Source organism: Gadus morhua, chromosome 3 (assembly GCF_902167405.1).
Source record: "Gadus morhua chromosome 3, gadMor3.0, whole genome shotgun sequence".
In the NCBI taxonomy this organism is placed as follows: Eukaryota; Metazoa; Chordata; class Actinopteri; order Gadiformes; family Gadidae; genus Gadus; species Gadus morhua.
In genome coordinates, this window is record NC_044050.1 from 6,427,853 (window position 1) to 6,441,907 (window position 14,055).

The 14,055-nt window shown below is 47.7% G+C and overlaps 1 protein-coding gene across 15 annotated transcripts in view; it reads left to right on the forward strand.

Annotated features, from left to right (window-relative positions):
• Positions 1–14,055, forward strand: part of LOC115540474 (receptor-type tyrosine-protein phosphatase delta) — a 154,701-nt gene that overhangs the window by 97,570 nt on the left and 43,076 nt on the right. For 4 of the 15 annotated variants that reach the window (XM_030351788.1, XM_030351791.1, XM_030351798.1 and 1 more), the window contains 4 exons: positions 940–1,081; positions 8,944–9,132; positions 10,431–10,439; positions 12,334–12,351. In XM_030351788.1, the coding sequence (XP_030207648.1) occupies positions 940–1,081; positions 8,944–9,132; positions 10,431–10,439; positions 12,334–12,351 (358 nt within the window). The remainder of the gene's footprint in view (positions 1–939; positions 1,082–8,943; positions 9,133–10,430; positions 10,440–12,333; positions 12,352–14,055) is intronic. The other 11 variants (XM_030351792.1, XM_030351795.1, XM_030351801.1 and 8 more) reach the window with 3 other exon arrangements.

Genomic DNA, 14,055 nt, shown 5'->3' on the forward strand with positions numbered 1-14,055 from the left:
TTTCCACCCAGGTTGGTGTAAGTTCACACCAGCCCACTGTAATGAGGCCCTTTGGCGCTTCGCTAAATATTTCTTTTTTTTTATAAATTATTAAAATTCTGCTTCCAAGTTATGTTTCCCCTGCCAAGCCAGGGAATCTGAGTGGGTATTTACATTTTTGGGGAATTTATTGCAGCTGTGAAATAATTCTGTATCTGACCAAAGTTGCTGGGCCGTTTCTGTTGATCTATTGACTAAGATCTGCTTCTGCATTAAAAGCTAAATGTGCATTTAGAAATCGATAATAAAGCTGTATTAATCAGTTATCAAAGAACATGGCAGTAAAGATCATTGTGATATTATAGCATTGTTATTTATAATGTTGTTTTTTACATATAAGTATATAAAATGTTCATTTGCGGGGGCAGAACATTTCTTGGCCTCATGTCGGACGGCCAGGCTAAGAAGCTTGACGTGTAACCCTGAGAACAGAGGGCTGAACTACGGCCCGCCTGATCACCCCCCTTCAACCCCTTCCTCGGCCCGGTTCCCACACCACTCCCTCATCACTGTGGAGGGATTCTGAGTGACACCTCCACCATAACACCCCAGATTAGGAGTTACCGAGGCTGAGCACAGAAGAACGACTCCGCCACGCTTCAAAGAAATAAATCATCTCTAATCCCCCAAAGAGTTCCAGGCCCAATCCCATTTCTACCGCTTTCCCCTTCCCCTTACTCCTCCCCCTTGTTTTGAAGGGGTAAGGGGAAGGGGGGAGGGGTAAGGGGAAGGGGTAAGAGGTATAAATGGGATAGGGCCCCAGTGTAGTTCTCACAAAAAGACATAGGGGGACATTCTCCCGGGGAACCCGATGCAGGGTGTTGATGGTTTCTCTTTGAACAGCAGGAGGTGAAGGGGTGGTCTGGTTGTTTCTGAGTGTGTTTGGATCCCTCCTCCCAGGTGATAGACTTTGACGACGGGTCTGGGTCCGTGCTGCGGATCCAGCCCCTGAGGACCCCCAGGGACGAGGCCATCTACGAGTGCCACGCCTCCAACCCGGCCGGGGAGGTCACCGCCTCCACCCGCCTCACCGTCCTCCGAGGTCAGTGTGTGTGTGTGTGTGTGTGTGTGTGTGTGTGTGTGAGTGTGTGTGTGTGTGTGCGTGTGTGTGTGTGTGTGCGTGTGTGTGCGTATTTGTGCGTTTGTGTGTGTTATTGACTAAGTGAGTGTGTGTATGTGTGTGTCTGCGTGTGCATGTGTGTGTGTACGTGTGTGTTTGTGTGTGTGTGTGTGTGTGTTATTGACTGAATGAGTGTACGTTTGTTTCTGTGAGTGTGCGTGTGTGTTATTGACTTGAGTGTGTATCTCACATAATACAGACACTGAAATAGAAAGACACACACAGATGCAGTCATCTTGTGTGTGCGCCACGGAAACTCAGTGGAGCTATCTCATTTCCTGCAGCGGTGTACTGTAGTCTGCAAAGCAGCTGGCATGTTCATCGCAGCATGTGCGTATACACGGGGAGTGAATTAAATAGATTTTATTCTAGCATGGAATTTTGATATTTAAGCGATAGCAACATTCTAAATGATATGCTTCATATCTTCCTATATATCTTTATTTCACCTGTGCTATTTTGTATTTATTCATCTGACTATATTTCCCCCTGAGAGGGATGTTCCTGTAACCTTAAGGATATCTGACAGAGGGAAGATGAATGGATCCATGCATGGTTATCTGAGGAATGTTTAAGATGCCGGTGGTAGCCTCCAGTGCATCGGTGCATACTGTAACATCATCTTCCTCTCGAGTCCATTAATGTGAAAGTTGATGCTGCTGGGGGAGAAGGCAGTGTTCTTTAGATGGTCATTTTAGTGTTAGTGTGAGTCCATTAGTAGAGCATAATGTAGTTATATCCTCGGCAATGCCTTGGTGAGTGTAGGTGCTTGGCCATGAATAATCACACTGCCCGCTTTACATTTTCTATTGTCACTCTCTAACCCCCCCCCCCCCCCCTCCACCCGCCCCACTTCCCCATTCCCTCTCTCTCTCTCTCTCTCTCTCTCTCTCTCTTTATCATCCCTTACTCTTTCCCTCACTGTCTCTGTCTCTTCCACTCTCTGTCTGTCTCTCCCCATCTCTTATTCTCCCTTACTGTCTCTGATCTGTCTATATCTTGCGCTGTCTCTTCCCCTCTCTGTCTGTGTCTGCCCCTCTCTGGCTGTCTTTTCCCCTGCTGTCTGTCTTTCCTCATCTCTTATTCTCTCCCTTACAGTCTCTGATCTCTCCCAATGCCTCTCTTTCTGTCTCTCTCTCTCTCTCTCTCTCTCTCTCTCTCTCTCTCTCTCTCTCTCTCTCTCGCTCTCGCTCGCTCTCTCTCTCTCTCTCTCTCTCTCCCTCTCTCTTTGTCCCTCTGTCTTTGTCTACCGGCTCTTAGAGCCACTACACAGTACAACATCTAAATTATTCACATCAGACCATTGTGTTTGCCTCTCCACCACTGTTCTGTATCATCCGCCCACAGAGCTCCGGCTCCGTCACACGGTGGCTGCCCGTATGTCGTTGCGGTGTCTAGTAATGCAGTCCATGTGTGTACCCCATCATTATTTCTGTGTAAGTGTTTGTGCGTGTGTCCGATGCGCGCATGTGTGTCCGCGGCGCGCGTGTGTATCCGCTGCGCACGTGTGTGTGCGCGTGTGCATTGTGCCGCTCATCTTCTTGCCGTTTTCTCGCTAGAGACCTTCGGTAAGAAGAGGAGGATCTATCCTCGTCAGAGAACAGGTGCACTTGAGCGGACGCCTATACACACACCCCCAAAATGAATCCAAACATACGCGCACAGAGTGATCCCCCCCTCCGTCTCCCCCCAATCTGAAACAGAGGCTCTTTATGTAGTGATTAGCCCCCGTCTGCTTCTCTGAGGAGCCATTGTTTTGTGGATGAATAAGAGGCCACCTGGGAGCACCTAATGGCCCCTGATAGACTGTCAGTCTGAATGTCACTCACGCACGCAGTCCCTCCCCGAGTCAACCACGCGGACACACACACACACTTGCACGCCCCAACACACACACGCCAACAAAGGTCCGTACACACGTACATTCTCTGACGTACAAGTGCATCCGCAAACATATAAACAAGACCACACACACACAGAACCACACACACACAACCACACACACACACACACACACACACAACCACACTGAAACAACCACACACACATGAGTGCGCATCCCACGCACACATACACACTCTCACTTACACACAAGTGAACCTGCATACACACACATACATCCACACACACAAACAGACTAATTGTATCTATACGTGCAGTTGCGAACGTGCACACACGCACCCGCACACAGGCAAACCAGTGGTGCACCTCCATCTACAGTACATCTGGAACACACACACACACACTCATACACACACACACACACACACACACAGACACTCGCACACACACGCACACACACACACACACACACACACTCGCACACACACGCACACACACACACACACACACACACACACACACACACTCGCACACACACGCACACACAGACACACACACACACACACACACACACACACACACACACACACACACACTCACACACACACACACACACACACACACACACACACACACACACACATTAAAACGCAGACAGATAGTCTTCTCAATTCCCGTCCCCCCTGGCCATGTACAGCTCAGCTTCGAGCCACTGATTACCTGACTGGCTGTCTGACTGACTGTCTGAGTGACTGTCTGACAGGGCGGCTCGCGGGAGGGCCCGGCAAGGGATCCAGTGTTAAGGTCAGCCGTCTTAATTACAGGGGATCAGACGCGGGCTAATTGAAAACCTGGCATGGAGTAAATGCCTTTGATTGGCACAGTCTGAAACATTAATGACCGTCGGTGCATTTAAGGATGCATTTATCCTCTCTTAAGGTCCAGCGTAGCTCGATACACCACTCAGAGTTACAGAGCGCAGAGGGCACGTAGGGCCACACAGGGCTGTGTCTACGGTGGGTGAGGAGGGCGGTGCCGGGGTGTGGTGTCCCTACATTTACACTTGGACCCATCGCTCCGAGTGCGAAGACGGCGCTAGAGGCGTGCTGAAGCGTTTTAAGAAGCCTTCGGAAAGTGTGGGTTTCCTCCAAAGGGAAGCTGTTCCTGTGTGTGCAGGTGCAGAAGCACTCAAGCAGCTTATGGAGTCGACTTCAGTCCACCTTGTTTCTGTTATTGTAGGGCACGTCGGTTTTGCTTTACCGTCCCGGGCCAATGGCATATATACATACTCTCTCTGAGTCCTGCAGTTTTCCAACGACAGACTCCATGACAAGACCATGTCGGCCATCTGTGTGTGTAGCCTTTGGCTCGGCCATAAAGAAGACGGTGTTCCCACGCCAGCAGTTCCCATCATTGTGAGGCAAGATCCTTCTTCCTCTCTGAAGCTGTGAAATAACATGTGTCCCTCCTCACTGTGGAAAGCAGCGCCGGCTGAGATTCGGACAGCGTCCAACTCAAACACAGCGTTCCGCCGAAGGTTTCCGAGCTTCCATCATCGAGGGAGGGGGCGGGGGGGGGGGGGGGGGGGGAGGCAGGGGGAGGAGGGAGAGGTTGGGAGGAGAGTAGAGTTACACATCTGCTCTGACCTCAGGGGGTTCATGGCTGTTCAGCAGTTCTGGTGCAGTCCCCTGAAACATACACACGCACACTCACAGACGTGCACACACACACACACAAATACACATGCACACATATTCATTATATATACACAGACACGCAAACAAACACCTTCACTATATTTACACTCACACACACAAAGAAACACACATACATGCACCAACACAAACACTCCACTAATATACACATGCTGCATGTGCACAGACACACACCTATATTGCATCCACATAAACAATCCTCTCAAACACACAAAAGCATGCACACACACACTCATGCGTGCAGCCAAACACACACAATAAACAGGCCCTAGTTGATAAGTTGCGCTGGTGTTCCTTACACCTGTCTACTTGATGGATGGCTCCCCGCGGGATAACTGTTTGTGCGAGTATGTGTCTGTGTGTGTGTGTTTGTGTGTGTGTGTGTGTGTGTGTGTGTGTGTGTGTGTGTGTGAGCATTCGCCCAGTCAATATTCTATTAACAAGGATACTAATGGTAATTCATACCATGCCACTTAGTTGTCACATTAGCAACAGTCGAACATATTTGTGAGTAATCTTTGGTATGTATGTGTGTGTGTGTTTTTGCGTGTGTATGTCTGTGTATGTGACTGCATTTACTAATGTACTGTTCCCAGCTGTGTGTTCAACGTGTAGAGGTGCATACCCATATCTCTAGGTTCCCTTGTCCCTGTGTGTGTGTGATTGTTTTGCTGTGTGCGAGACACGTGGACGCGTCCTCAAAGAGCGGCGGGATCTACCGCTGTTAATTCATGTCTTGTCATGAAGGGAAACAACGGACCGTAATGAGCAGAACGAGCACAGGGAAAGGGAGATAAAAAGCAAAAGAAGGAACGCAACAGAGCGTGACAGAGGTGTGGGTGCGTGCGTGTGTGTGTGTGCGTGTGCGTGTGTGTGCGTGTGTATGATACTTAGTCACATTCTCTGTCGTAGCCCTCCATATTGGGTCCTGTGTCCCTCACTAGGTACATGAAATAGAATGCATTATGCCTGCCTACAAGGGGCAGCTTTGAAGTGAGTGTTTGCATAATGAGAGCAGAGAGAATGAGCATGCTGTAGAGGTCCACGTCCCTGCGTCGCTCCTTCTCTGCCTCGCACTCTTTCTTTTCTCTCTCTCTGTCTTTCTTTATTTTCCCTTCCTTTCTTTTTATTCCACCCTATTTCTCCACCGTTGATTCTGTTATGAATCTCTCTATTATCTCCCTCTTTGGATGCTGCTTGCTAATGTTTCATACACGCATTGGCTTGCTTTAGTCTATTCTAGTCTATTGTGTTATGAGCAAACACATGCACGTGCAAACGCACGCCTTCATACACACACACATACACATACACATACACATACACACCGACACGGGACACACAGACAAACACAGACACAAACAGGAAAGGCTCACCATTACTCAAAAACACCTTCTCATCTTGTTCCTTTGGTATAATATGTCCATGTTTCCATTTGTCGGCGTTGCAATTGATTGAAACCAGAGCTGTTAAAAGGCCACACACACACACACACACACACACACACACACACACACACACACACACACGCACACCGCACACACACCGCACACACACACACACACACACACACACACACACACAAACACACACACACACACACACACACACACACACACACACACACACACACACACAAAAACACACACACACACACACACACACACACACACACACACACACACATGCACAGAAACTGTCTCAGGACGTGTCAGGCTGTGGTTCAATGGGCCACTGCCAGAATTAGCAAGTCTTTCACAGCGCTCACCGCTAGGATTTACTGTTAATGATGCTCTCTGGGGTCACAGAGGATTCTGGGTAACGTTTTTAGAAAAAGGAGAAACAATAGGGATATTATACCACCTCCACCATTACACATACGTCATATTATACACAGACCCACATTCAAACACCCCACACACCTACCCGAAGCGTCTTAGAGTACCATATTAAGCGCTATATAAATTTCATTTATTATTATTATTATTATTATTACTAGTCTACCTACAGCATCTCCTAGTCAACATATTAAGTCAAACTCTGAGGCCTTTTTTTGTCACTTCAACGCACCGAAGTGAAGACAGTTTGGTTTTTATTTGTGCCGTTTGTTCGTTGGCGGTTGAGAGATGGGTAATTGTTGAGTATGATTGAGATGGATGCCTCCCGCACCACCTCCGGGGGGAATTAGTTACGAGGGCCCTGCTTCTTAACCCAGCCCTCCCCTATTAGACTGAAACTGCCCCATCCAATTATCAGGATCACACCATTCCCTCCCAGCTGTTGTTAATTGGCTCTGCTTTCTGTGGGTTCACTTTTTGACTTGCCTTCGCCGAAAGGCCGTCTCTTCCCCTGACTGAATCAACTTGATGTGTGTAATCCGTTTGATTTGGGCGGAGGGGAGGAGGCTATGAACATTAGGCGCACGCTGCTCCATCTCCCTGATGATGATATTGGACAGTTTCTGGTCTTTCAATCCAAATATGTTGTGGGTCTAGTCATGTCCCTTTTTGGTGGGAAATAAATGTTAAACAACTGCTTTGTCCTGCCGCTCTCATCTCTATTCTGTCTTGACTTAAACATCAGGCTAAATGTGTGACTTGTGTCAAAAAAATGCATTCATTTCGGTCCAATTTCATAGCTAAACGGCATAGCTCCCGCTGCAGGCAGTAGCTAGTGTATGACATTTCCTGCAAGACTTCCTCATTATACCCTTTACCAGGAATGTGGTCCCTTCATATGAACATGGCTTTGTGACTTCTGTGTGTGTGTGTGTTTGTCTCATTAGGACCAGTGTGTGTGGTTGTAACCAGTGTGTGTGTGTGTGTGTGTGTGTGTGTGTGTGTTTGTTCTTGTGTGTGGTCGTAGCCATTTTGTATGTAGTTGTAACCAGTGTGTGTGTGTGTGTCTGTGTGTGTGTGTGGTTGTAACCGGTATGTGTGTGCTTGTGTGTGAGTACGTCGTTGTAACCAGTGGATGTGCTTGTGTGTTTGAGTTTGTGCGTTTTTGGTTGTAACCAGTGTGTGTTGCACAGCTGCACGATTATGGCCAAAATGATTATCACGATTATTTTGATCAATATTGATATGACGATTATTTACCACAATTATTATTTCTCGTTTGATTGAGAAATATTTGTATTGAACGGTCTGGTCAACATAACACTGCTTTAGGCTCGCTTTTATGGACGTCAAAGTTGACGTGGGACTTCTAACTCGCGTTAGTGGCTGATGCAACACTTTTAGCCTTCATGCATTCGTCATACTCTGTTTTGTGGTGTGTTTTCAGGTGGCGGAACAAATTAGTTGTGTTGCCTTGCGGCACTGACACAACTCTACGGCACTCTTTGCATATTGTTTGTTGCTGGTTAATATCGCTTGCGCTAAATCCGAAATATTTCCAGATAACGGACGATGATCAGCGACGAGGGACGAGCTCTTTGACTTCTGCTTTGACAGACAATTTTATATTGTTTCTTTTATTTCAAAGTATGGGCCAAGCCTTGTCCAGACTGCCTCCAATAGACTCGATTTCAGGCTTCACTCCGCAATGCAGTTTGTGTTAGACTCAAGCAGACAGCATGTGTAAAGGAGCGCTTTTGAGGAGAATGCATTATTTTATATCTTGGATTAGATGTTTTTTAAATATCGCGAGATCACGTACATTTTATCGTGGGAAGCCAATATCGTCATCGTGATAAAAATTAAATTAATTGTGCAGCCCTATTTGTGTGTGGTTGTAAACAATGCGTGTGTGTATGGTTTTAACCCATTTTTGTTGTTGTCTTCAGTGTATGTGTGAGGGTAATAAATGTGTGCGTGCGTGCGTGCGTGTGTGTGTGTTGTTGTAACGCATGCTCATGTATGTGTGAGGGTAACAAATGTGTGTGTGTGTGTGTGTGTGTGTGTGTGTGTGTGTGTGTGTGTGTGTGTGTGTGTGTGTGTGTGTGTGTGTGTGTGTGTGTGTGTGTGTGTTTGTGTGTGTGTGTGTGTGTATGTTTGTTTGAGTGTGCTGTTTTAACCAGTTTGTGTGTTGTTTGTGTGATTGGAACCTGTTGGTGTGTGTGTGCGGTGGTAACCTGTGTGTGTGGTTGTAACGTGTGTGTGTGTGGTTGTAACCTGTGTGTGGTTGTGACCTGTGTGTGTTTCTGTGTGTGTGTGGTTGTAACCTGTGTGTGTGGTTGTAACCTGTGTGTGGTTTAACCTGTGTGTGTTAACCCCCTCCCCCCAGAGGACCAGCTGCCCTCGGGGTTCCCCATCATAGACATGGGCCCCCAGCTGAAGGTGGTGGAGCGCAGCCGCACCGCCACCATGCTCTGCGCCGCCAGCGGGAACCCTGACCCCGAGATCACCTGGTTCAAGGACTTCCTGCCCGTCAACACGTCCAACAACAACGGGCGAATCAAACAGCTCCGCTCAGGTAAACCACCACGGCCCCGTCTGTCGGTTTCCTCCTACGCTGAACTCTAACCCCGCGCTACCAAAACCTGCTCAGTCCTTCTTTCTCTCTTTATTTCCTTCTTTCTCTCCTTGTTTCCTTATTCCTTCTTTCTTTCTTTCCTTACTCCCTTCCTCCCTTCCTTCCTTGTCCTTGCCTTATATGCCTCCCTGGATATCCTCCTTTCTTCGACCTGCCAGTCAGGTCTCCTGTGCCGCCGTGATTGGCTGTTTTCCCCCAGCTGCTCCCGCCCACCCCACACTCACACCTCTTATCTCCTCTAAACCTCTGCGGTTCGGTCCTGACGCCGACCTCCTCGCAGGCTCTTCAGGGGGCCTCCGTCCTTCACCAGAGCCCTTCCGATGTCTCTATCTGTTTATTTCTCCTCCTCCAACTCCCTGAGGTCTTCCTACGAGCAACTCACCATCATTACAGTTCGGCCTTACTCCCACTTCAATGAAACCTCGTAAAGGTTGCGTGCGCCTAAGCCAGTAAGCTACCTGTGATCAATACAGATATGAAAAGCAGATGATCAGGGGATGCATTATTAACGGGGGTGGATGGCGGTGATGGTGAACTGTGGTGTCGGAGTGACCTCTCCCAACGTAGCTCGCCGCTGCGGCTCGGCGTGGAGCCTTCTCCGTTCACGCTCTGTTGCAGAGGAATTTCAGAAGAAAAAAACAGGACAAGTTTTCCAGGCTGACTTCGACGGCCACAGTAGTGTGTGAGACTACGCCGCGATAACCCCCCCGGACCCCCAGCTTCCCTCCGCCTCCTCCAACAGCCCGCCCCCTCTCCCGGCCCCTGGGGGCCCCCTCTCCGCGCCACTGACCCCCTGCTTTGTGTTCTTTGGACCCCCGACTCTGGCTTCTTTATGACTGGATTGTGCCCCGCGCTGCTTCCCCCCTGTTCATACTGCTAGCTCAACTTCCCCTGACCCCTTCATTTGAACTTTATTTTACCAGTGTCAACGTAACGATGAACCACTCGAATAACTTTATATATCAGGACAACATTTAAACAGTTAAACAGTAAATCATCGAAAAAAGAAATCTCCTTTTAAATTGAATAATACCGTTAATGTCGATCATGTATGGTGTCCAACATGAGTCTGGCATAAGAAGGCCAGGCTACTGGATGCAGTCGATCCCGGTGTGGGAGAGAAGCCGGTTTGTTCGCGGCGTTTCTACTGAGTCAAGGTCTCTATGTGATCAATGGTCCGATTGTAACGCCCTGTCTGTGCTGTGTCTTTTCTCTCTGTATCTGTTTTTTTACCACAGAGTCCTTTGGTAAGTGCTTCTGTTCTGAGGCCCACATCCTCACTCTTATCACTCTGTGTACACACACAAAAACACACACACACACGTGTGTGCCACACACAAACACACACACACACACACACACTAATGTTGCTACTGTTGCCACTGCTGTCACCCACTCACCCTTTACAATAACCACGGTGTAATTAAAATGCATGGCATGCATTTTACTAATGGTCACACTGTGCACAACACACACACACACACATACATAAATATGCTATAGGATGCTGGAAAGTGTGAAACATGCACCGTTTATTGTTATAATTACTCACACACGTAATACAAATAGCCTGGGGTACTTTTATGTCTAGATTAGGCGCACACACACACACACACAGACACTGCTTTCACCCGGGTTTGGGTCACCTTAGACGTAGCTGGCACCAACCCCCACCTCACCTGTCCACCTACACCTCACTTGCAGGCCCCAAAACAACACTGGATCCTCACTCTCACCTCCTACTCCTTCAGTCCCTTAACTTATTCAATCACTCACTTAATCGCTCTTTCCTTCACTCACTCACCTGCTCACTCACTGTCTCCCTCCCCTCTGCTGTATAGAGTTACCAGTCAATACGCCATCAGCTCCAGAAGGCTCTCCTCGTCCTGCAGTCCCTGTTTAGAAAATCAATGGCCGCTGTATTTCAGCTTGTTAGTGGGCCGGACAGATCTACGGTAGTGTGTGCACTGCCCAGACTACCTCTGGCCAGTGCACACACACACGGGTCCATCTCACTGTGGACCCGAATAGCGCCACTATGGACATGAGAATGCAACCTTCTTTCTAATGGCTGCCTTCCAGCTCTCTTTGTAAAGAAGAGCTGGAAGGCAGAACATCTCTTTAAAAAGAGACGTACAAAAAGAGCTGTAAAGCAAGAGAGCACAGTTTAGATTAGGGTGCATTTGGGGTGCATTAATAGACCAAATGCAAATATATGTTTTTTACCAATAAAATATTTTCATCCTTATCATTAATAATACAAATATTTAGGTTTACATGCAGGAGTTAAAGTGACTATATGGCCAGATAGGTCTTGTACATCACAACAACACTTAATTAATGGAATGTTATTAGTAACGTTTTTGGGGTAATTCCTTACTTAATTAATCGTGTAATTATCTGTGCCAGTTTCTCATTCAGAACGTGCTAAGACAAAGTTTGAATTGTCCTAGGTTACAATATATTTCGTGGCTTAGGGGTTACACAAAACTCACCCTCTTAAGTCCTCTCAATATGGCGGAGTATCGCCTGAAAAATAACCCATGATGCATTCTGATGTACGAGCCCTATTGACCAGAGGCTGGCCGTGTGGGAGGATGAGGCCTGAAGGTTAGCACACAGCCAGGCCAGGAACCTGGAGGAGGGCAGAGGGCTCCAGGAGCCTGGAGCAAAGCGCAGACACCCCCCCCCCCCAGATGCAGTCAATGAAGGCCAATCAATAAGCCATCTCCTTATAGCTCTTCCCTTTCTCCCCCACCGCCGGACTCTGGGACTGATGGACTATCTCTCTCTCTATCCCTCTCTCTGTCTCTCTCTCTCTTGCTCTCTGGTTAGTTCAAGCTCTCTCCTCTTTCTCTTTTCTCTTTCTCTTCCTCCACTAATGACCTGTATATATTTCCCTTTCTCCTCTCCTCTGCAACAATCATCTGTATCTAATATTTAGAGAGTATTTTTTCTTTCTCTAATTTGATCCCCTGTCCCTTTAAAAAAAGCATCAACAACAATATAAAAAAAAACACCCCCCTCCTCCTCCTCCTCCTCCTCCTCCCCCTCTTCTCCCCCATGCTCCGTCTCTTTCTGCGGTACTAACATGTTCTTCTTCTCTTCCTCTCTAATCTCGTGCATTCATTGCCCACTCAGGTGGCACGCCCATACGAGGTAAGACGGCCCGGAGGACACACCACGACACACACGCCCCGCTCCGCCTCACACACAACCCTCTGGGCGCCCGGCACTTCTCACTGGGCCAGGGGGGCGGCTGTAGATCTGGGGGGGGGGGGGAGCTTAGGCAACTTTATTACCGGTACAACTTTAGTTAAATTTACATCTTCAATACCCTAGCCCAGTGAGCCCACTGTTGACTCTATGTTTTAGAGAATAGAAAATCAAGTCAAATATATTGTATACAACTGAATCATTTTATGGGAATAAACTATTTTGAGCAAACCTATTAAAACCATGAGTCTGTAAAGGTGTAGGACTATTTCAGGGCTGAAGGGTTCAGAATGAGCCAGATTTGGCGGATGACCCATGTGAGAAGTGCGTAGCAGTGTGGGTCCAGAGGTGGGCGTGGAATGGAGCGGACCAGTAATCATAAAGTAACTTCTCATCATTCTGTACCATGATCTCCTCAGCCTTTCATCTCAGATGTAATACCCCCCCCCCCCCCCCCCCCCCCCCCCCCCCCAAATTCATCCTCTCATCTCTGCCTTAAAAGAGATGAGAATTAATTCCGTTCAAATTCATCCTGTCATCTTGACCTTCACTCCTCTAACCCTGTCACACGAGGACGATCATGATGTCATTTCCCCGTGCCTTCTGTTCACCCTCTCATCCTGAGGTCCACCATCATGATCTTCATCCGCTTTGTGTTCCGTCTTTGGCATGGTTTGGGTTCTGTTGACGTGATTTGGTTTGTTGCTTTGTTTGTTCTTCTCGTACGTTATTTTGGAACATCTCGTCTTAGATTAGTGTGATCCTCTCCCTCCTCTCTCCCATTTGTGTAATACGATTTTATAAATGAAATCTTCTTGGGCGTGAGTCTCATTTTTACCGGGCCTTGACCTGGTTCTGACTCCCAGCCCGCCCCGCCCCCTTCCAAGACTCCATTTGTCCAATCAAATTGCCCCATTTTAATTTGTCTCCCAGCTGTTATTCGCCCCGTCCGAAATGTACAGATGGTGCAGACTCAAACATATTTAGACGTGCTCTCTCACACACACACAAATGCACGCAAACACACACACACGCACACATATGCACACAACTACATGCACACACATGATCGGTCACACATGATCGCACACCCATACACACCCACACAAACATGAATGCACTAATGCTCGCACTCATGCACACACTTGCTCAAAGAATTGCACACTCCCTCACACACACACACACACACACACACACACACACACACACACACACACACACACACACACACACACACGCACACACACACACATCCCAAACAGTCTCACTCACATGTACCTGATCACAGATGCATACACACACAGACACACAAACACACCCTAACAGACACTCTCACTCCCATGTACTTGATTACAAATGCATACACACACAAACACACAGAAGTTCCTTTTTTTGTTGTTGAGTTGTTTTTCTTCTTTTACCATCCAAATCTACAACTATCCTGTGTCGTTTCTCTGCCATTTGCCAACAAAAAGCCCCAAACAACCACTTTTTTGATAAAGTTTTTTCATGGGTGTTTTTTGCCTTGCCGCCCCATCCGTCAAAACGTCTCGATGACCCTTTTTGACAATTTTTCTACTTTCAGGCAGCGAGAAAGCGTCGGCCCCTTTCCAACGCTATGCGTATGTCGTTCCTCTTTTTGTATCT